Source organism: Brachycentrus maculatus, unplaced genomic scaffold, assembly GCF_059751285.1.
Source record: "Brachycentrus maculatus isolate JH-2025_06_01 unplaced genomic scaffold, ASM5975128v1 h1tg000119l, whole genome shotgun sequence".
In the NCBI taxonomy this organism is placed as follows: Eukaryota; Metazoa; Arthropoda; class Insecta; order Trichoptera; family Brachycentridae; genus Brachycentrus; species Brachycentrus maculatus.
Window position 1 is genome coordinate 2,453,007 of NW_028280872.1, and position 23,378 is coordinate 2,476,384.

General features: G+C 37.7%; 1 protein-coding gene across 3 annotated transcripts in view; it reads left to right on the forward strand.

The window, feature by feature from the left end:
* Positions 1-23,378, forward strand: part of LOC148309655 (uncharacterized) — a 122,693-nt gene that overhangs the window by 75,883 nt on the left and 23,432 nt on the right. For all 3 annotated transcript variants that reach the window (XR_015837501.1, XM_088259727.1, XM_088259726.1), the window contains exon 3: positions 22,555-22,723. Coding sequence is in view for 2 of the 3 variants with exons in the window: in XM_088259727.1 (XP_088115853.1) it covers positions 22,555-22,723 (169 nt within the window). In the remaining variant the exon portion in view is untranslated. The remainder of the gene's footprint in view (positions 1-22,554; positions 22,724-23,378) is intronic.

Here is a 23,378-nt window from a genome sequence, read left to right on the forward strand (position 1 = left end):
ATTTTCCTGATACCGCAAAACTGCGAGTAACTGTGTCTCCGTGGCGTGATCCGATTTCGAATTGTGGACTTGGCGCTGCCGGACGAAATGTGTTTGCGTTAGCGCCCACTAACTACATACTTTACAGCTTTGGTGCATGGTGCTGCCTACCCGAGAGGAAATATCATTGTCAAACAATTTATATTCGTGTCTTTTTCTCCTTCTATTTCTTCTTCTTCTTTGTGTAGGCATTGTGGTATGTTTTTAGGAGGGATTGACGTCGCAGGATGTCGATTCCCAGCTGTCCATCCATCTCTCAAGGTGGTTTACCCGGAAGTCGTCTGCCTTCTGGTTGATCGTGCAATGCAATGTGGGGGCGTCTGGATGGTTCCATTCTCCCTCATATGCGCAAAGCATTTTCTTCTTCATTCTTGCCTTCCCTACCTAGCGACATCTTCGATCTCGCATATTTCTCTTATCCTGGTGTTCCTAGTGATTCCCAGCTGTCAATCTATTAATAATAATAATAATAATAATAAAACCCTTATCCGCACCCCAATGGTGCATAGGGCACTGCTTCATATGAACACAGTGTTATCTTGATCGTTTATTTGATCCCCCTGGGAATCGAACCCGGGACCTCCAGAACGGTAGCCGAGCGTGCTGACCATTACACTACAGAGGCGGACAAATCTATTACTTTGATATTATGCCTGGGAGTCGTCTACATTGACCGTGCAGTGCAATGTGAGGGAGTCGATAATGATGTCTTGGATCCCGCATATTTCTATTATCCTGGTGTTCCTTATTCTATCTCGTAGACTCTTGCCAGATATCCTCCTAAGCGTCTTTATTTCTGACACTCCAAGCTCGTTTTTTGTTACTACGGTCAGGACAGGTCATAACCCCTCTGAATATCCAGACTCAATATTCTTCATTAATCGATTCGGCAGTCACTTTGTGGTAAAATCTATCCATCGAAACACGTGTCACAGTAGATTTTAAGAAATAGTGGTATTCAATATTCTTCTTCAACTTTGTTGAGATATCAAAAATGTAATTATTTTATCTTTTCTGTTTTTGTCGATCCACCATTTTTTATGTGACAGTTATTTGCTAACTGCTCTGAAAGGTGTTAAGTTTCCATATGTTTTTATTATTATAATCATTTTGATGGGTCCATTCGGCATACGATTTTTATCGTCCATACTAGTTTTCTGAGCTCGTAAAAAAAACCAACATAATAAGTGCGTAAACTTTATTTGACTTTTGACTGCCAGTTCGTTTCGTATTTGATAACGTCGCCAGTAAAAATGATCACACGCGCTTGTACGAGATTTTTTTACGATTTTTTAACTGTTTAGGATATGGCTAAATGTCCCAAGACCACCGACTCGAGAAATGCGAAGATTGATCGATCCGTGGACGTAAAATTCCACATAAATATTAATGTGCACGTCAACCAAAACATGTTAATATTATACAGGATGGCGCAAAATTAATTACCCTATCGGAATATGTTATAATTTTTGCGAATGGCGTCGTACATCAATCGTATTTAAAATTTGTAAATTAGACAGCTGCAGTATGAAAACAAGTTAAAGATGGCGCAAAATTAATCATCTATTTTTGTTTTTTTATTTACTTTTTAACAAAATTTAAAAAAATATATTTCAGTGAAGAAAATCTTTGGACTTTTACAATTTTTCTGTTAAGTGGAAAATATGATATCCGTCAAGTGGCTGCCGCCAGTGGCGATACACATTTGTGCCCGTTTTGTCAATCTGTTTGTATACTGCACCTGTCTAGTTCACAAATAACATATATGATTGACGTACCACGCCGTTTGCAAAAATTATTACATCTTCCGATAGGGTGAATGATTTTGCGCCACACTGTATGTCACGCATTATTAGTAAACTCTATATTCTGATCATTTTTATATACTCGATATATCATAGTCCACCGAGAAAAAAATTGACGTAGGTACCTACACGAGTTTGTGACAGATTTAACATAGTATTACTCAAAAACGTTTTTTTACGGTCATATTTATTTGCCCGTCTGGTGACGTTGTCTCTGTTTTGTTTTTGCTGTAAACACATTGACTGCCAGATTAGAAAAAAAAAACGATCCTTGGGGCCACAACTGTAAAATGCAAAGTATTAGTTTTCACTGAAAAATGGGGCCAACTTACTATCGCTTCTACTATCATCACGCCGTTTCCCCGCAGTGGTAGGTAGAAAGGATGGAACGCCACACTCTTCTGTCCTGACATACACTCCTCGCCTCGTTCACATCCATACATATAGTCATATATGCCCTCCAATTACGCAGACTTTTGACACCACCAGATTTTAGGTTCTGATTGATCTGATCGTGTCAAGTCTTTTTCGGTCGTCCTCGTTCTGTTTTCCCGCTCACGTTCGCCACATATATTTTCTTAGTCATTCTCTCGTTATCCATTCGCTCCACATGTCCATACCACCGTAACGAACTCTTCCTAATCTTTTCAATTACTCCTTCTTCAGCCTTACATTCCTTTCTTATATATTCGTTTTTAATTCTGTCATAGAATATTTTTTCCACACAGTCGTCTGAGGGAGCGCATTTCAACAGCGTTCACTCTGCTTTCGTCCTTCCTTTGCCAGTTCCACGTTTCGCTTCCATACATTAGTGCTGGTATCAAGTGGGCCAACTTCATGCCTAAGTATTAGTTTATAGAGAGAACCGATTACGCAGACTTTTGACACATACTATTTTCTCTTATTACAACTTTTATGTCTATGCTTCTAATTTTCCCAAAATTATTTCATATCTTTTGCTGAATACATCTTATATTTCGAGACATTTCGTCTAATTCGTTGGGCAACCAACAGCATCGGTAGGTCTGAGTCGCGTGGAGAAATGCCAGCCATTGCAAGCGTTGCGAAATGCGGTTTAGAGTTTTCCAGGCTGTAACGCGGGCTAGTATCCACTTACAGTGCGGTCGTGTACCGGTGACATTTGATTCCTTTACCGGAAAACCATTGCGAAACCGAAACAATTGAAATCCGAGCGACGCGTCCGATGTTTGGCAAATGTCACAAATCGTGACCGAGCTGACGGTGATGCATTGCCGCCGTTATGGATCGTCGCTCTTTACGCCGTTTCTACAATATAATCAACATTTTTATTATTATTCTAGATCAGGCCTGGCCAACCCAAATTGCATCCCGGGCCGCATCGATGACATATAATATTCCCAAGGGCCGCATACAGACATACGCTTTTTTTATAACAACGAATTTCATACTTAATTTTTTGTAAGTACATATTATAAATAATTTGAATGCGTTAGTAATCTGAATGTAAAATCATGGTAATTGTGAAAGAAAACATTACTACGACCAGAAGTGAGTAGACAACATACAATGAACCAACAAAAAATGCATTGGTATAGTAATAAACATTTTGATAATTTTTAACTATCAATATTATTTATTCGGACACATAAATCAAACAATATTAACATTATTATTTTAATAAACACCAATCTATAAATGACCACTTAGTTTGAGATTTGAGTTTCTCTTCGCTTAGTTAATTTTTCTAAATCTATTTCAATAGTTGAAGTTGCACGCTTTAACTGGTTTTCGACATTTTTTTGAGATTGCGTTAATTGACAATGCTTGTGAACGGATATTGTTCACTGTTTTTATAACAACATGCGTGACTTGGCTCATAGAATACTTGAGGACATAAATTTTGTTGATGCATCAAACCGTGTATCACTGGTTTAAAAACACATTCTTCATACATAGCCGCGGGCCGCGGGTTGCCCACCCGTGTTCTAGATCTTTCTCTTTTAGTGCTCAATTGTGGCGGGACGCGTCACGCAATATTAAAAAAAAATATATATTTGGGTTGCTCCGGCAGTTTCCATTATTTTTCATTTTCAACGTTGCGAAATTTATGAGAGATTCCGACTGCAGTTCTTCTTTGTAAAGAAAAGATATAAGTATATATTATTCTGAAGCTCTGCACTTGTCGCAAGAATCTGGTAGATTTATTTTCTTTCCAAATGTATTTTTTTTCTTATTTTCTGGAATCGTTAAAATTAGATATACATATTGCTCACTCCTTTCAACAACGTCATATTTAAAAATAATAAAAAAACTTGATTTTTCAGGCGATCGTTTTTAAAGTTTAAGAATAAAATAAAATGTATTAAAAATAAATATCAAGCCACTTATTGAACTTTTTACTGTGCCACAGATCTTTTTCGGTAAAACCTGAAGGTTTTTTCTTCATTTGAAAAATATTTAGTACATTCAAAAAAATAATTAAACGATACCTTTTCTTCAAAATGGAAAAACAACACTTTCTGCCCTGTAGCGGGTAAATATTAAGTTTAAAATATTCCTCTTTTGCTGGGATTACATTTTCTGGGCATTTTGTACATTTTTGTACATTTTTCTGGGCATTGCTGTACATTTTCTGGGCATTCCGAAAACATGCACAACTGAAAATTGACGTTTTTTTTTTATATTATGACGTTGTTGAAAGGAGTGAGCGATATGTATGATGTGATAGATATGAAGAATAATGAAGCAGAACAAACATTGTGCTCGTCAAAAAATACGAATGACTTGGATGGATGTATGTTGGATGGATGTTGGATGGATGTTGGATGGATGTTTTGGGGTTTATTAGTGTTCCCATAAAAATGTTCAACATCCAAGACCCTTATTTACATACAGTTCCATAGTCCCCAATTATCGCTCTCATTCTGGTCCAAGGCCTCGTCATATCAAGCGACCATCGCAAGTTCTCGCGAATTTTACCCGTAGTTATAGCGATTAAACATACAGATCTCGCAAAAGTGTCCTAATTAGCGTTCTCGCAACCAATTAGGACACTTATACGAAATTTGTATGTTTAACTGCGGATTCGTACGAGTAACATTCGTGAGAACTTGGGATCGTTGCGTAATCAAGTTGTATTAGGACGATGCCTAAGGGCGTTTGTGCACTACACGGAATTTTACCGTCCGGCACGTCAGTTAGCGTTTTAAAACGATGATTGGCTTGTGCTTTTATCCATCTTTCTTCGGATCGGTGCGTGAACACGTTGCGCGTAAATTCGACCACGCTAAACTGTCGTAGTCGCTTTCATTTTTCAAAACCGGACTGCCGGACGGTAAAATTCCGTGTAGTGCACAAGCGGCTTAAGGGTTAACGTAACACGTTACGATGCGAGCATTCGTATAGTCAGTACAGCGAGCCGAGCGCTCCATCCATAGTTTCGGATGCTCGCAGCGAGCGATGTTACGACGAAATGCTCCGGTCAGTCTCCACCTTTACGTTGTTACGACGAAATGACTCCGGCCAGTCCCCGCCTTTACTGCAGCATCTTCAACTATTTTGAGCAGTATCCTGCCTCACCTGGCTCTGCGCTCCCGTTACAATCCGCCACACATCTCGGCCCAGTCCACCGGGATCATTATCCCACACAATTGGCCGGGAGACAGCGCCCATGTTGGCGATACCGAATTAGAATTATGTAATACGTTTTTGGCGCGCGTGTTCGGCTGCTCTTCTAGCTTGTGTGTGTGTGTGCGTGTCGGTGTTCTCTCGTGGCGTCTATTCGAGACCGCACGTGTACGGGCAGCCGTTAGGACGTAACTAGTACGGTGGAACCTCGCATAGCGAGATTAATGCTTTCCAGAATACTACTCGTTACGTGAAACACTCGTTGAGCGAAACAATTTTTATTTATTTATTTATTGATACGTATGCCTGAAAGGGTTTTTATTTTATTTGGAAATTTTACAGAACAGTTACATAAATACATTTACAATTATGAGTAACAAAAAAAGTATCTGTAGCATTCCAGTTACAAAATTTCACATATGTCATCAAACATAATTACCTGGAAGAGTGGCGGGAGGAAGAAAATGTCCAAGACAAATTATATGAAAATAGGGACATACCACGATACGAATATCGACTTACTATATAAGCATCTCAGTGCTGACAAAATGGCGAGTAGAACATCAAAATTCCCATATTCATCGTTGACCCATTTTGATGAACGATAAATATAGGTTTTGCTCGTTATGCGAGGTGATCGTTTTGAGAGGTTTCACCGTATCTGCGAGGCTATTTTGTCCGGCGCCTTTGCACATGCGAATGATTGCCGCGGCACGTAATTGCCATTTATTTGCCCGCTGGGTCGTTGAGCTCCCCGCGCGGGGCAACGTTGACACATTTGTTGTGTATTTTCCTCGACCTGTGTACATTCCGATCTTTCTATAGCGCCGATCGAAACGCTTTTGTCTAATTCTATTCTAGGAAATTTGACGCGTTTGTGATTCTCGAATGTATTGATCGATTCGAATTCAAACGGGAGGAAACTAATCGATAATGGTCGTTAATCTTAAATTATAAGGCAAATTCAGTGGCGTGCACAGAGTTTTTAATCAGGTAGTAGGGTTGGGTAAGGGTAAGGCATAGTAGGCACTGGTGGTGTTTCTATATTGAAAGCTGTCCCACCGCATTCCCAGATCCTATACAGAAGCATCTAGGCTTCCTGACAGACCTGCTCTTGCAATAAAAAAAAACTAAGTTGCGAAATTTATTGAAAATGTGAAATAACATAAAATTGGATCCCGATTTTACTATGAATTTACATTTAAAAGCTTTCTATATGGAACGCGATTAATCCTGGGTAGGCACTGCTTTTATGCCTATATAGAATGCACGCCTCTGGCCAAATAACAATCATGAGGTGGGCGCCGTGGCGTATTTGGGTAGATGCTCGACTCTGAAACTGGCGTCGGGGGTTTGATTCACGCCAACTGCAATATGAATTTGAGAAATATTTATTTTCAATTAGTCTGGGTGTTCGTGATGTAACTTTTACATCTACCTTCCCTATCCTCACTTTTCTACCCGCAGACAAGCCTCTAAAATAGAGGTCTTGCAGATTATTATGATTTTTTTTAAAAATACATCCGTCTTGTTATAATATTAATCAAGAGTTGCACAAGAGGTATCATACATGATAAAAATAGTGAAGGACATTGGTACCATAAACCAAACTAGGACACAAAATGCCGAACCCTCTTCTAGTGGAACGGAAGGTCTGCTGACAACATTCAACAGTCCGGCTTCTCCCGAGGAGTTTTACGTGGTTTCCTCCCAGCGATAAGCAAATGCTAAGCTGTTCCTGGTTGGCCCACACTAAATTATCCCTCCTGTTCCCAACACAAATTTAAATAAAATGTCTTTATTCAGCTTGAAGAAACAAAAATCCACTGAATGATCTAAAAACCTTGTACATAATAAGCCAGGTAAATACTAAATGCAATTCCTATCTAAAAAAATCAAGAGTTGCATTAGCGAATTGGCACATATCATTTTCTAAATGGTATCTCGTGTTTATTGTACAAGCGTAGGATAACCGCCTAGTACATTATCTGTCGGATCTTAAGAATGAAAATAATAATTGACGTTTGGCATTGAAAACTAAGCCGACGTGATGCCAATATTTGTCAACACCCAAGGTTAGCCCAGCAGGAACAAAAATAGCGCGTACGGTAACTCCTCGGACGCAAATAGACTCTGTATTCTTAAATAGGTCCAGATGGAATTATAAACCCTCCTTTCATCTGGACTCCATGCTCCGGGTGTCTCTTCTTCATAGCCGCCTGGCGGCTGAGGCAGTTGGACCGCGCGTGGGGGCTTCTGAATTCTCCCATGAGTCACCGGCGTTGATTGTATGGTAATACAGTCCGCTACCTTCTGTCTGCCTAGCCAGACTCTGCTGGAACTAGTTGAGGTGGCGCATTCGTCTCTAGATGCACGTCCTTATTGTCATCCTAAAAGGTGAACATCCTTGTCGACATGCGACCTCTTGTTGCCTTAACTGAGTTCACTGAATGCTATCTCAACATAGATGAATAAAACACTCTCCTTATCATTCATCCTTCACTTTGTGTAATACCACTTTAAAAAGTCCACTTTTGGCAAACTGGCAGAAACTTTCATGGAACTTACTAAGATTTTTTCCCGGATTGCTAGGAGATCTCTGAAAATATAATTTTCAATTGTGTTATTTTTTAGGAATAGTTTTTTTTCACAATATTTATTTTAAAATATCTCTATGTTAATATCACCAACATAGAGCAAAACCAGCATTTGGATGATTTGGATACAAACTCAATATGTCGGTTTTATTTTCACTCAACGTTTCATTCTTATTTAGCATAAAATATATCTTTAGTGTGTATCTAAGTAATTCTTTTGTTTCTGTACTGAATAATTTTTATATTTCTACCTGATATTTACCATATTTCTAGTTGAATCGTTGCAAAAAAGTCCAAAAAATTAAATAGCGTTCATGCTGCTATTTACATTTATGTACTTTCTTTTTATGAACTTATTGTAATAATTGGCAATCAAATAGTGATCCCTCTCGCACATGTCGCTCACTCCTTTACGTCATAAATCAAAAAACTAGATTTTTTAGGAGATCGTTTTTAAAGTTTAAAAATATAATAAAATGTATTAAAAATAAATATCAAGCCACTTAATGAACTTTTTACTGTGCAATAGATCTTTTTATGTAAAACCTGAATATTTTTTCTCCATTTAAATAAGATTAAGTGTTTTTAAAAAAAATAATTAAACAATACCTTTTCTTCAAAATGCAAAAACAACACTTTCTGCCCTGAAGCGGGTAAATATTAAGTTTAAAATATGCCGCTTTTGCTGGGATATATTACATTTTCTGGGCATTCCGAAAACATTGACAACTGAAAATTGACGATTTTTGATATATGACGTTCTTAAAAGGAGTGACCGATGTCTGTGGTACTGCCTCTTCCTATTTATTATCCATCGTTGAATCACATTTCTAGAAGTCCGTTTCGCAACGTCGAACGTTTTCGTCGCTCGTTATACGTATAGATCGGCTTGCAGGCTTGCAACAATGTCGCCACGTAATTATGGATTTCGTTTGGCTGTCAGTGCACGTCCAGTGGACATAACGAGTGTTGGCTGGCTCAGGCTGAGGGCGTACGTGGAGTATAAAATATCGCACTCCTTTCGCGTGCCGTACTAAGAACTGGATTGCAGAGCTCTTTGTTCTGTTATGGCGTGCCTTTTTTTTCACCCGTTATATATATTTTTTTATTATTGCGCAAGCCGAATCCCTTGCACGGACAAAGCGGTTTTTAAAGTGTGGGTAACCGTGTCCTTTTAGTATTTTTTTGTTCGCTGTCAGTTTTGATACATCAAGGTTCCAGTTTGGTGCAATCGATCAAGCTAATTAGACTTTTTTTATTTTAATTCCGTCCGCTCGGTCCTGTATACTACTACTACTACTGCTACCATCATCACGCCGTTTCCCCGCAGGAGTAGGCAGAGAGAGGATGGACGCCACACTCTTCTGACAAACTTTTCGATTGATGTTATTATGGATGCTGAATTTATTGGCAAATGGACTATTGGATGTGAAATATTATGTAGAATATACATCATATCCTAACCTACTACTACTACTACTACCATCACGCCGTTTCCCCGCTGGGGTAGGCAGAGAGGATGGAATGCTACACTCTTCTGTCCTAACATACACTCCTCGCTTCCTTCACATCCATACATGTAGTCATACATACCCTCCGATTACGCAGACTTTTGACACCACCAGATTTTAGTTCCTGATTGATCTGATCGTGCCAAGTCTTTATCGGCCTTCCTCGTTCTGTTGCTCACATTCGCCAAGTATGTTTTCTTAGTCGTTCTCTCGTTATCTGTTCTCTCCACATGACCATACCATCTTATATAATACAATAATTGTCCTGTATATTGATATTAATTGTGTCGCTTGCGCAACAGCTCACTTTTTTTCTAAGTTCTAAAGTAAACTGCGATATCGTCTACCTTCTGTTATTGTATTCCATTCTAGATGGTGTTTCCATTCGCTAGAGCTTGACTGCATTACAAAACTTTCTCTTCGCTCTTCAATCGACATTTCCTCGGCTGATTATTTGGACCATCGACTTTATTTTGCAATACGCGATTTTCTCGAGCGGTTTTCACGTATCATTTTCATACATCGATCGCTCTAAAAAAACGATCAACACCAACATCAGATCTCCGCATCGCCTTTCTCGTATTTTCTCAAGGGAAACTCGCAAACTGGACGATTCAGTAAGCGAACGGCTGCGCGAGAAGCCACATGTCCCTTCACGCCCAATTTATTGTTTTAGAATACACGTAGGAATGTATATTGATATTTGTTTATTTTTAAAAATATATTGAAAATGTCAACATATTTTTGTTATTTCATTAATTGATTCGGCAGTCACTTTGTGGTAAAAATCTATCCATTTTTAATTATAGTTTTTCTTAATAAATATTACCATTTATTAAAATCTACTGTGACACGTGTTTTGATGCATTCTGCATCATTTTCAAACACCGTAAACGTATACGGTGTTTGGAAATGATGCGGAATGCATCGAAACACGTGTCACAGTAGATTTTAAGAAATAATGTTATTACTAAGTAAAACTTGAATTAAAAACATTTTTGTTATTTAATATTTTTCAAATCCTCATCCGCACCCGTTGGTGCATAGGGTACTGCATCATATAAACGCATTTTAATACAGTTAACACATGAAGGAAAGGTGATCAGCCCGCTGCTTCAGGTTTCAGTCCAGGGCGATATTGAATAAATATCATAGTGAAAAAATCACTGATATTTATTTTACTCCCCCCCTGGGAATCGAACCCGTGACCTCCAGAACGGAAGCCGAGCGTGCTGACCATTACACTACGGAAGTGGATACGGATTTATAGAATATACTCGTATATTGAAAAAATATATTTGCCTTTTTTTAACTCTTTACCTTTTAGTATAAAACCACTTACCGCTACGGTGAGTGCTTATATACTAATATTATAACATTTTCGTAAAAAAAATAATTGGTAAAAATGACTAACCTCAAAGTAAATGCTTTAATATTAATGATATTCAGTATATTTTAATAACTCTTTTCTTTCGAAGAAAAACTTATTTTTTCTGTACGAAAACGGTGTTTTAAGAAAAATATTAAATTACGTTAAATGTTACGTGGGTTTAAAGAAAATTAAGTTGTGGAACATTGATAACTGGGCCTTAATCGCAATTAATCGGAGCGGTTCCAGAGTCCGAACAAAAGGGCAATAAATCTTGTTTTGTATATCGGTTGACGGTGACGCATGTTGCCGAAGGTTTAGCGGCTGCGTTCACATGATCGGCTGGCTCCTTTCACCCCCCCCCCCTCCCGCGCCCCCCTCGCGGCCGTCCTTGCCTCCCCCCCGCCGCCTCGTGACTGGATCCGTCTGCCTGCCGCGAGTGTGCGTGAGTACTATGCATCGTAACATGTAGGTACTGCGCCTGCCGACACCTTGTACGGCAGCGTGCAACAAAGTGCGGACGGTCGAGATCACGCGGTGCCCAAACTTTCCGTAATCAAATTGTTGCGTAATTCGTCATTTTAATCTACGAGGATATAATAGAATACATGTGGAGCCGATAAACACGACTAAGTTTGGAGTGTCCGCCTCCCGTAGTGTAATGGTCAGCACGCTCGGCTACCGTTCTGGAGGTCCCGGGTTCGATTCCCAGGGGGGGGTCAAATAAATATAAGCTAATTTTTCGCTTAGTACTGGCAAAAAACGTTAAGTCGAAAATGTGCAATTTAGACTTAATGATGCAAATTATAAAGTTTTCAACGTTCAAAATACACTAAGTAGTTTAAAATGTCATGTTTACGTTGTTTTAAAAGTAAATTCAACTTGTAGTTTAATAGCGGGTATCTTATTCAGGCTAAAAGTTTTAAATGACAGGGATTATTAAAACATGGATAGTATATTTCAATTTCAATTTCAATTTATTTTCAATTAACATATACATTACAAACTAAAAGCTTTAAAGCGTATACATTAAATATGAAAAATCGAAAATATGCAAGAACTATTGCTAAAGGTGTAGAAGAATCCCGCTTTGAAAAACTCCTTCAGACACATGGAACAGATCAATATCCAATGAGATATTGTTCAACATAGCGGTAGCTCTTCCTACAGGCGTAACCATCGGCAGGTTGGTCCTGTGTATAGGAATGTGAAACAATCTATGCCGACCCTGTATACCCACGATATAATCGTAGAAGTGTTTTTTCTTGCTGGGAATGCTGGGAACAAAGTGAACGGTGCACTGAAATCAGTTATAGCAAATAAAAACCTATCAGCGGAAGCTAAACTGACAGTACACAACGGAGTCCTGGTTCCAACTCTAATGTATGGAAGTGAAACATGGAGTTGGCAAAAGAAGGATGAAAGTAGACTGAATGCAGTCGAAATGCGATCTCTCAAAAGAATGTGCGACAAAACGATGTATGATAGATGTGCGAATAGTGAAATAAGGAAGGAATGCAAAGCTGAGATAAGCATTATCGATAAAATTAAGAAAGGTGTGTTGAGATGGTTTGGACATGTAGAACGAATGAGTGAGGAAAGAACGGTAAAACAAATTTATGAGGCGAATGTTAGCGGGAAAAGAAGCAGAGGAAGACCGAGAAAAACATGACACGATCAGGTATGCCAAATACTTGAAAGTGGTCAGGTTAGGAGTCGTAACAATCGGCGGGTATGTATGAGGAGATGCATGAACGTGGAAGAGGCGAAGAATGTTTGCAAGGACAGAGTGGTGTGGCGCTCTATTCTCTCTGCCTACCCCTGCGGGGAAGCGGCGTGATGGTTAGTTAGTTAGTTATCATTGCGAACACACAGCTCGTGAAAGGGACTGCATTTTGCTATCTAAAGTTGAATCGATGTTAGACCAAAGTCCAGCGAAGTGAATGGAATAGCATTGACAGATGTTGGAAACTGGCGTGTTATTTATACAGCGCTGGTGAAACTTGCGATGAGCGCCGCTTTTATTTATCGATACCATTCCTGATCTTTGGTGTTTGTTTGTTGTAAACGCTCGGATCACGAATCACGATCAACTGCGCACAATGACCGTTTATTGTTGTCAGGTATTCGATCGTGTCCAACCTGTCACCGTCGCCGATCGCGAAAGTGCCGGCACACTCTCCCGGAAAATGTGGCAATGTCTCGTTGTGTCGGGGCCATGTTGCTCATTCCTTTCAACAACGTCATATATCAAAAATCGTCAATTTTCAGTTGTGCGTGTTTTCGGAATGCCCAAAAACGTCATATTTTAACCTAATATTAACTCGCTGCAGGGCAGAAAGTGTTGTTTTTGCATTTTGAAGAAAAGGTATTGTTTAATTTTTTTGTTTTAACTAAATATTTTTCAAAAGGAGAAAAAATATTCAGGTTTTACCGAAAAAGATCTTATCCTAAAAAGATGGTTTTTGATAAATGAAGTTGTTGAAAGGAGAAAAAGTGCTATATCGAAAAACTTGATTTTTCAGGAGACCTTTTTAAAATTTAAGAATATAATGAAATGCATTAAAAATAAATATCAAGCCACTTATTGTTACTGTGCAACAGATCTTTTTAGGGATAACCTGAAGGTTTTTTCTCCATTTGAAAAATATTTAGTTCATTTAAAAAAAAATAATAAAACAATACATTTTCTTCAAAATGCAAAAACAACACTTTCTGCCCTGTAGCGGGTAAATATTAAGTTAAAAATATACAGCTTTTGCTGGGATATCGTACAACTAAAAATTGACGATTTTTGACATGTGACGTTGTTGAAAGGAGTGAGAGATGTGTCGCAACGGCTGTGCGGATCTCTTTTCTCTCAACAATTGGAGCGATGTTCTCACGACAAGTTGAAATGTAAAAGTTTTGATAAGGAGAACAATAGAGTGGCAAATTGAGCCAAATCTAGCCAAATAGTTCCTTGTTATTGTTGGGCACTAATCTATTCTTTCGTCTATGATGCAATCTTTAATGTAATTGCAATTAACAAGGCAGTCGCCAGTTATTATTTTAGAAGTATAATAACAATCCCACGGTCTTATATAATCACGTGTAAGTCGTTAATATCTTCTTTGTTAATGGCTAATTTGTCAAATTTTATAATTATTTATATTTAAACACGTTAGATAAGATGGCATTACGGCTGTCCAAACTTAAAACATAGTAAGGGACATTTTTTTTTGCAGTACATTTTTTTTCGCATTTTTGGACTAAGTAGAATCTACTTAGTCCAAAAATGCAAAAAGAACGTACTACAAAAAAAAAGTCCATTACTGTGTTTTGAGTTTGGACAGCCGTGTTGTTGTAAAAATATTCAGTTATTCTTCTCCTTCATTTTTTTATTCACACGATTGTCATTAAATTTTTCTTACGTTCACTTAACCATATATTCCATAAAGATTCTTTTTATCGTGACTAAATAAAAGTCCTTGAATGAAACATCTGAATCTCCTGAAACAGAAAAAAGGAACCGCTGATCTCCTGGTTTTATAATATACACGAGTGGACAGGAATATGGAGGAGCCGTTTAGAACTGCCCCAAAATAGGGAAACATTCTCACAAGTGATAGTCAACGTCGGGGACCTGACACGACACGTTAAGAGAAAAGAAGAAGAAATTGAACTTGGTTTCCAAATTTTTTTTTTGAAACGTGGCTCAATTTTTAAACGTATTGTGAATAATTGCTAAAATACGGTATGACAATTTTAGGACGAAACGAATCTCTGAACCAAAGATGCTGTTCATCCCATCAACGATTCTTGGGAATACGTTTTACCACTCAAGACTGGCAACAACTTTTCTTTGAAAACCATTCAAAAGTGATGCTTGCTGAAATTTATACATATTTTTTCAGTAGTATTTTTTTACAGTATCATATCACAATAATTATATAGTTTCTTTAGTGGATTTTCGTGTTTTGATCGTTTTTTTAATTCATTTATTATTAATGCGTTTTACCATTCTAGTCTTGTAACAACTTTTCTTTAAAAAACCATTCAAAAGTGATGCTTTGCTGAAATGTATTTCTTTTTCAGCAGTGTTTTAAGTATCACATGACAATTGTACAGTTTTGGTCGTGGATTTTCGTGTTTTGCTCATTTTTTATTATTATTTTCTCATCTACTAAGATGTGTTGTAGATCTGTTCTCTATATGTGGGTCTAGCTGCTGGTCTGATGCCAGGCAGCGCCGCCTCCGCGTCGGATAGTGGATAGGTCATGATGTGGCGATATTATTATTAGTTTCGCAGCCGTGTTATGTGCGAGTCTGCGATGGTCGTATTGCCGATTCTGCCATAGTGCAAACAGGCCACGGAAATAGCCGCTCGATGTTATTATTCGCGGAAACCTTGAACTTGGAGCGCCTCTCGGGTTTATTTTCAATTTTGGCAATCCTAGTCGGCAAAACCGGACTCTGATGTAGTGTCGGATCGAGGCTTTTGTAGCCATTTGTTATTGTTGTCAAAAACTAGATTCACGATGACTCCACAGTCGGGTTTATTTTTCAACCATGTATTGTTCTTCCCTTTTTTATGAAAGAAGATGGAAGTCTGAGCATCCCAGGGCTCACAACCTGGCATTTGGCTGGCTTAAGTGATCAGTTTATAAACTTTATAAAATGTGCCACAAAGTATTTGCGAAAAACATCCAAGAAATAATCACTTTATACTCTTGTGTAACGTTCACCATGTTTCCCACTATTGAACATCCATATTGCTTAATTCTTGAAACCTGTATATATGCAAAAGTCTTATATCCTTCCGTATACCGGTAAGGTTTTCGATACATTTGTGAAGTATGACTGTTACGCCATCAGTTGAGAAATGTGGCGAAGTATTTATTAAGCTTATTCCTTTTGAACGGAAGAACGATACATGTTTAATATCATGTTTTTTTTTGTTTTGAGATGATGATTCTGTAAGTCTTATTTTTATTTAAAAACAAAATAATAATAACAATTAATAAAAATTTCATAACATAATAATTATAACAATTAATAAATTAATCATTCTAGAAATTATGACCCCAATTTCAGAATTAGGTTTTATTTTAAATTTTTTTATTTTATTTTTAGTTTGGGTTAACAACAGCAACATATGTAAAACAAAACAATTAAAAGATATTCTTTAAACAAGACAATTATAGTTAACCACAGAAACATAAAGATTAGTACAAAATATTTAGTGTAGATCTAGCAAAAGAATGAATGAATGTGTGTGTAGTTCTAGTAGGGACATACATACAATGCTGAGAAGCATAGTTTTTAAAGATCCTGAGAGGACAATATGCTCACCATTCGACTTTTCAACACAGATTTTCCGCAGTTGAAAATGTCAACTAGGCTAAAACATGAGTTGTACTCACTAGCAATTCACTAGGTTCATAAAGAAGGCTGAGGACACAAAAATTTAAAGAAATTGGCATCTCGTCCGCAGGTTGAATAATTCAGTGGCCGAAAAAATGAATAATGTTGATGCGACAATACCCCTCTAGGTCTTCCGATAGTTTTGGAAGCTCGGCGGGGTGATGGTAATGTGCGCGCGACAAAAAGGCCGCGGCCTCCACGGTTGGCCATTGTCTGTGGTCGATGACCATACATCGCTCCGTGATCTACCCGCCTCGCCGTTCCGTCTACACGTATGTAAATGTGCTCCATTATCGGCTAGCACGGACTATAGCGCCAAAACTTCACCGCTAATGGCCGCCACTCTCGACCGATATCGGGAATATCCCGCATAGTGCTCTAATCTACTTTCAAATATAATATAATAGCTCCGATGTTCAATTTGAAAAACCCCGATGCATGATTATACCACCTATTATTTTTGACATCTCATCAAAGATGAAGAAGAATATGGAAGTCTGGGCATTTACGGGGCTGACGACCGTCATAGGCTGGTTTAAGTGATCACTTTACACACGTGTAACATTCACCAATTCTACCCATTATTGACAACCACACTACTCAAATTCTTGGAAGTTCTGTATATATGAACCAATTTAGAAACCTTGTACTTGAATCAATAGAACTTTACTAGAGATATCTATCTATTGGTGAGATGTAAAGAAGCTTTTTATTAAGCAGAAACTCTTATATTAGTATGTGAGATCCGAATCCTGGATTATAATCACACACATGAGAAACGCCAGAAAATGCCATTTTCATTTCTATTATTTATTAAGCTTATAATTTAACCAGGCAATTTATTTACAACATTTTGAGTGTGTCCAAACACACAAAATGTTGTAAATAATACCACCTATTATATGCTGCCCTATTTTACAATTTTTGTAACATTTTTGAAATTCATTCTATTCTTTAAAAAAAATCTAAAATACATTGTAACGCTAAATTATTACCATACTTAATTTTTGAAAAAAAAATTGTAGACTCTTGAAATATTTTTTAATACATATTTTTATTACAATATTTAATTTAATTATAGGTATATATCTCGTTATCCGCCTCCATAGTATGGTAGTCAGCTCATTTGGCTAACGTGCATATCGTCCCGCGTTCGATTCCCTGTTAGATGTGTGTTCGCTCAATTTTTTTGTTTAGAATTTTACTTTTATTAGAAAATATATTGAAAATTTATTTTTATACATTTTTTTAACTCCTTACCTTTCAATAACTCTTTTCTTTTCAAAACCATATATTGATTTCGAAAAAAAACTTATTTTTTCAATGCAAAAACGGTGTTTTAAGAAAATAATACAATTACGTTAAATGTTTTTTTTTAAACATGTGGAGCGAATGGATAACGAGAGAATGATTAGGAAAAACTGTGGTGAGTGTGAATGTGAACGGGAAAATAGAACGAAGACGATCGAAAAAGGTTTGGCACGATCAGATCAATCTGAACCAAAAATCTGGTGGTATCAAGAGTCTGCGTAATCGGAGGGCATGTATGACTAGATGTATGGATGTGAAGGAGGCGAGGAGTGTATGTCAGGACAGAAGAATGTGGCGTTCCATCCTTTCTGCCTACCCCTGCCGGGAAAACGGCGTGATGGTAGTAGTAGTTGCAGTGGTTTATAGAAAATTATGTTGCGACTTATCAAAACTGGTCCGGTCCTTAAGTGATATTACACAAAGTGAACGATGAACATACCACAAAGTTAACAATGTTATATAATAATAACCTATATACATTTATAAAATACAGTATATTTTATAAAAAAAAGATATTTTAAAAATAAAAATATTTTTTATGTACCATTATGAAATAAATAAATTTTTAAAAATACACAAAGTAACTACCGAATCAATTGATGGCATTTTTCGTCTACAACGAACAATGAAGGCCCTTGTTCAGGTAGATGCTCGATGATAATGAGTTGTTTTAGTATGAATGAGCTTCGCTGGCCTCGCGCGTCCTTGACGCCTCGTGTGAACGCGCGTAGAGCGGGCGGCAGTCGCGCCGCCCATATCTATCTGCTCACATCCTGCATATACATGAAATACAAGTCCATAAGTCGGTAGTGTAAAGGCAAAGGGGTATATCTGTCTCAGACCAAATTTTACAGGAGAGCATAAACAAACTTGTAAAATTAAATAACTCATTTGTTTTATGTATTTTTATATGTATATATCTTTAAAAAAATATATCAGTATTGCAACTACAGCTATATCCTTTTGCCAGATTATGGAATACACTATTTTAGATATTTTATGGAACAAACTTAGAAAATGAAAAATTTTACAGATTTTGCACTACCGAAGTCAGGTTTAGACTTGACTGGGGAAAAGGTAGCCTGATAAAGTGATGCCTCGCATAACGTTACCTTTTTTTGTATTTTTTTTGACAAAATGACAAAAAAATCTGACGATATCAATTTATTTATTCATGAACTTTTACATGTTAAAAAAATGGCACAATATTTGTGGTGGTCCTAACCAAAAAGTTGCATTCTTAATATTGCGCAAAAATCCTTTAAATGCGAATCTGTTCCGTTTACTGTGTTCTATCGATCTTAACCCTTTGAACGCGTTAAGCAAAAAATAAAAGTTGATCTGAAAAAAGCAAATTTTCTTGTCGGAAGTCTGTGATTTTTATTGAAAATTGATTTCCATCAAAAATGTTGCCACTTTATACATGTCGCTCACTCCTTTCAATAACGTCATAAATAAAAACATCGACAATTTTCAGTTGTACATGTTTACGGAATGCCCAGAAAATGTACTATATCCCAGCAAAAGCGGCATATTTTTAACAAAGTATTTACCCGCTACAGGGCAAATATTAAGTACAAAGGCAAATACAGTTTTTTTGCATTTTGAAGAAAAGGTATTGTTTAATTAATTTTTTTAAGTATGCTAAATATTTTTCAAATGGAGAAAAAACCTTCAGATTTTACCTTAAAAGAGCAAAAGTAAAAAGTTCAATTAGTGGCTTGATATTTATTTTTAATACTAATTTTTAAATTTCCAAAATGATCTCCTGAAAAATCAAGTTTTTTGATATATGACGTTGTTGAAAAGAGTGAGCGATATGTGTGTGTGTGTATGTGTGCAAGTGATTGATTATTTTATGATATAAATCAGATAAGGTACACTATTACGGCCGGCTCATACAAAGTTGCATTTTAAATTTGAATGCATCTACTGCAGATACCGCGCGGTTCGCTGATGTTTGACTTCAGCGTTGGCGAGTCTTTATACCGGTCCACTGACGTCTGTCTAATAAGGTGATGATTTATTGTGTCGATAGTATTCAGAGACGATTTTAGCTGTTCTTCGGGGGCTTGTTTTCATTAGTCATAATAATGATAATTATTTCCAGCAATTCGAGTAGAAAAACCGACTAATCGGTGTTTGGTTGTTTACGGTTGGCAGCGAAAAGCTGACTAGTTGGTAGTCTATGTGTTAAAATTTTGTAAAAAAATAAGTTTTCGTATTATTCGTCATAAAATATTATGATACTGATGCTGTGATCTTTGGGCAAAAGCCGATGTGCAAAATATTTTTTTGCAAAAGAATTTATTGGAGAAGTCTTCGGACAAAGCAATTGTGTTTTGCATTATCATCACATTTATTGTTCTCAAATGAAATAAAGAAATTATGTTAGCATAAAAAATGTTATTTTACTAAAATTAAACACTTGAATATACCACTTTAATGTTACACCAAGTTAATGCCGAGTTTCATTACACCAAGTTAATGCCGAATCAATAAATAATATAAAAAAATGTTCTTTACTGTGACTTAATTTTCAATATTATCTTGAAACGATCAAAAAAACAGTTGACATGTTGGAGGGAAAAGCAGGCCTCTCTCTTCTTTTGACTTTGGCGGAGAGCGGGCGCCTTTTTTCCTTCACTAAAAGCATTTTTTTTCTTTTTCAAATGCGTTCTTCTAATGCGTTTAACACTGGGTTAAACGAATGGAGCGGAAACTTAGTCGTTAATTAAACGAAAAAATTACAATCAAAATCACAAAGTTTGTAGTCCGGGAAGATCATGGTGACTTATTTTTCACAATTACCTTCTATGTATTTCCTTTCCCGGTCATCTGATAGAGAATCTTTGTTGTGATGGCGAGTACAGCGTACGGTGTTGTAGCAGACACGTGTTGCGGGCCACTGACTCTGTGAAACGTTTATTTAAAGATCTCTATCGATACTCGCTCGCTGGCCGGAAATATTTCGCGAATCAAATCTTATCTTAAGGTTTTTTTAAGAAGTACTCGCTAACGACAAGTAACGCTAAGTACAGCCTTGGTCTTCTAGCGCAGTTTTTTAGTAGAAATATTTTTGGTACTGGGCTCAAGTAACACATCAAAGTTCAAGTAGCCCCGTTCTACGGTACTCTGCTCGGCGCTTGGCGTCTCACCTCGTCGCGGAGTCGGTTTGCCAAATGTTCGCACTACGCCTCGTGCCAGGTTCGATGATCTTTTCCTCCGCTGCCGGAATTCCGAACCAGCCAGCCGACCAACCGCACGTTGCGCCGCGGACATCGTGACGGTCCGACTTTTTATTGTTATTTTTACGACGCGCGATCTTTTCGTTTTACGTTTCGTCAAATTTCGTCGGCCCTCCCGATGTCTCTGCCGAATTCGCAAACCGGCGTGATGTCTGAATTACGAGTTGTAAAAACGATTGTACGGTCTGCGCGACCTGATGGCGTGTACAAGTTATGAATGCAAGAGTGTGTTAGTCTGCCTACCTGTGCTGCGAAACGGCGTGATAGTACGGCTGTCCAAACTTAAAACACAGTAAGGGACATTTTACTGCAGTACGTTTTTTTGCATTTTTGGACTCGGAGTAGAATCTACTTAGTCCAAAAATGCAAAAAAAAACGTACTACAAAAAAATGTCCCTTACTGTGTTTTGAGTTTGGACAGCCGAGTAGTCATTTTATCAGTATATTTTTTTGCCTTTCACCCACGCTGAGATATGGCGATAGTACAATAGTATGTTTTTAAGTTAAGAAAGCTAGATTTTTTTTCTCTGCCTACCCATGCTGAAGAATGGCATGATAGTAGTAAGAAAAGGTTTTTTGTTGGTTTTTTTCACCCATGCTAAGAAACGTCGATAGTAATATGTTGGCAACATTTTTGGGTGTGTCTAAATCCTTGTTCACAAATCTGTGAGCGCACTCAAAAAGCGCGACGAGGACATATCGTCGACCCATCTTTTCTGGGGCCGCCCTATTCCTTTATTCATGTCCATCCAGAACTCCTGGATGACCATCTGTCCAGTCATGTCCAGCCATCTGTCCAGTTATTCTCATCCTCAGTCGTCATATAGTCCATATTCTGTTATTAGGTCTAGGAGAGTTTGCTTTCTAATGTTTGAACCTAATGTTACCTTTTAATACCTTTCTAATGTTACCAGCTCCTGGTGAAAGATATCTCCAAAAGCTGGTCGGTGGATTTAGAAGTCACAAGGATTGATGCTCATGTTCTGTCTTTGGGTTTTGGGTAGTTTGCTTTCTAATGTTTGGTCACCTGGCTTGTTACCAGCTCTTTTGAGGTGGGTGAAAGATATCTCCAAAAGCTGATATATGGATTTATATATAACAAGAGTTGATACTTCCAGTCCATGTTCTGTTCTTTGGTCTTGGAGAGTTTGTTATCTAATTGATCATCTGACTTGTTACAGCTCTTTTGATGTGGGTGAATATATTAGATATTACAAGAGTCGATACTTCCAGTCCATGTTCTGTTCTTAGGTCTTGGATAGTTTGTTATCTAATATTTGATCTCCTGGCTTTTCACAGCCTTTGGAGGTGGGTGAAAAATATCTCCAAAAGTTGGTAGATGGGTTTAGAAAAGACAAGAATTGATGATTGCAGTTCATGTTCTGTTTTTTAATTGTTTGGGAAGTTTGTTTTCTAATATTTGATCACCTGTCTTGTTACTGGTAGATGGATTTAGATGTCACAAGGGTTGATACTCCTAGTTGGCAATCATGTTCTGTCTTTAGCTCTTGGACAGTTTGTGTTCTAATTTTTGATCCCCTGACTTATTAGATGGATTTAGTAATCACAAGGGTTGATGCTCCCAGTTGGTATTCATGTTCTGTTTTTAGCTCTTGGAGAGTTTGCTTTACTAATGTTTGATTACCTGGCTTGTTACAGAGGAGGAGCCGAGTCCGCTGCCGGGCCGGGCGCCGCCGCCCAGCGCGCCCATCGCCATCCCTGCGCCCCCGCACGCCGCGCCCCCCGCCCCCGCGCTGCACCCGCTCGCCGCCTGCACCCCCCACCTGCTGGAGCAGGATCTGCCCCGCGCGCGCAGCAACAGCAACGGGTACGTGCCCCAACCAACCCTGCCCCATACTAACCTCCCAAGTGCTGAGATGTTCTCTTATGCATGCTGAAATTGCCGAAGACTTTTTTTGTTGTTGTAGCAAAGATGGTCCATTTTCAATTTAGTGGACATTGTAAGGGCGAAAATAATGCTGCACTTTACGTATGCGCGTGCGGTTTCATACTGTTTTTGGACGATGCCATTTGTAGCTCACAATGTTGCCGTCCGTATTGGACGTATTCGCTGCTCAATGCTGGTTGGAAAAAGTGTACCAATGAAAAGTGGTTAAAACAAAGTAGTTTTATTTTATAAAGTTTATAAAATGTACTACAAAGTATCTGCGAAAAACATTCTAGAAACGAAAATAATAGTTTTTTGTACAAAAAAATGTATTTCTACTTTTCACTAAAGATTAGTTAAATGTCTATCTGTCTAAAATGACGCTTTATAAATTATCCAACTTTATTATTATGACACTTTAGTAACAATAATAATATTAGACACACGCGTCGCAATAGATTTGGAGAAATACTGGTGTTTACTAAGTAAAATTTATCACATTTCGGATGGCTGTTGGCTGTTTGTTCGGATGTTCGGGTGACGGTATTTGATAATTGTGTACATATAGTTAAGACCTTAACATAAATATTGGAAC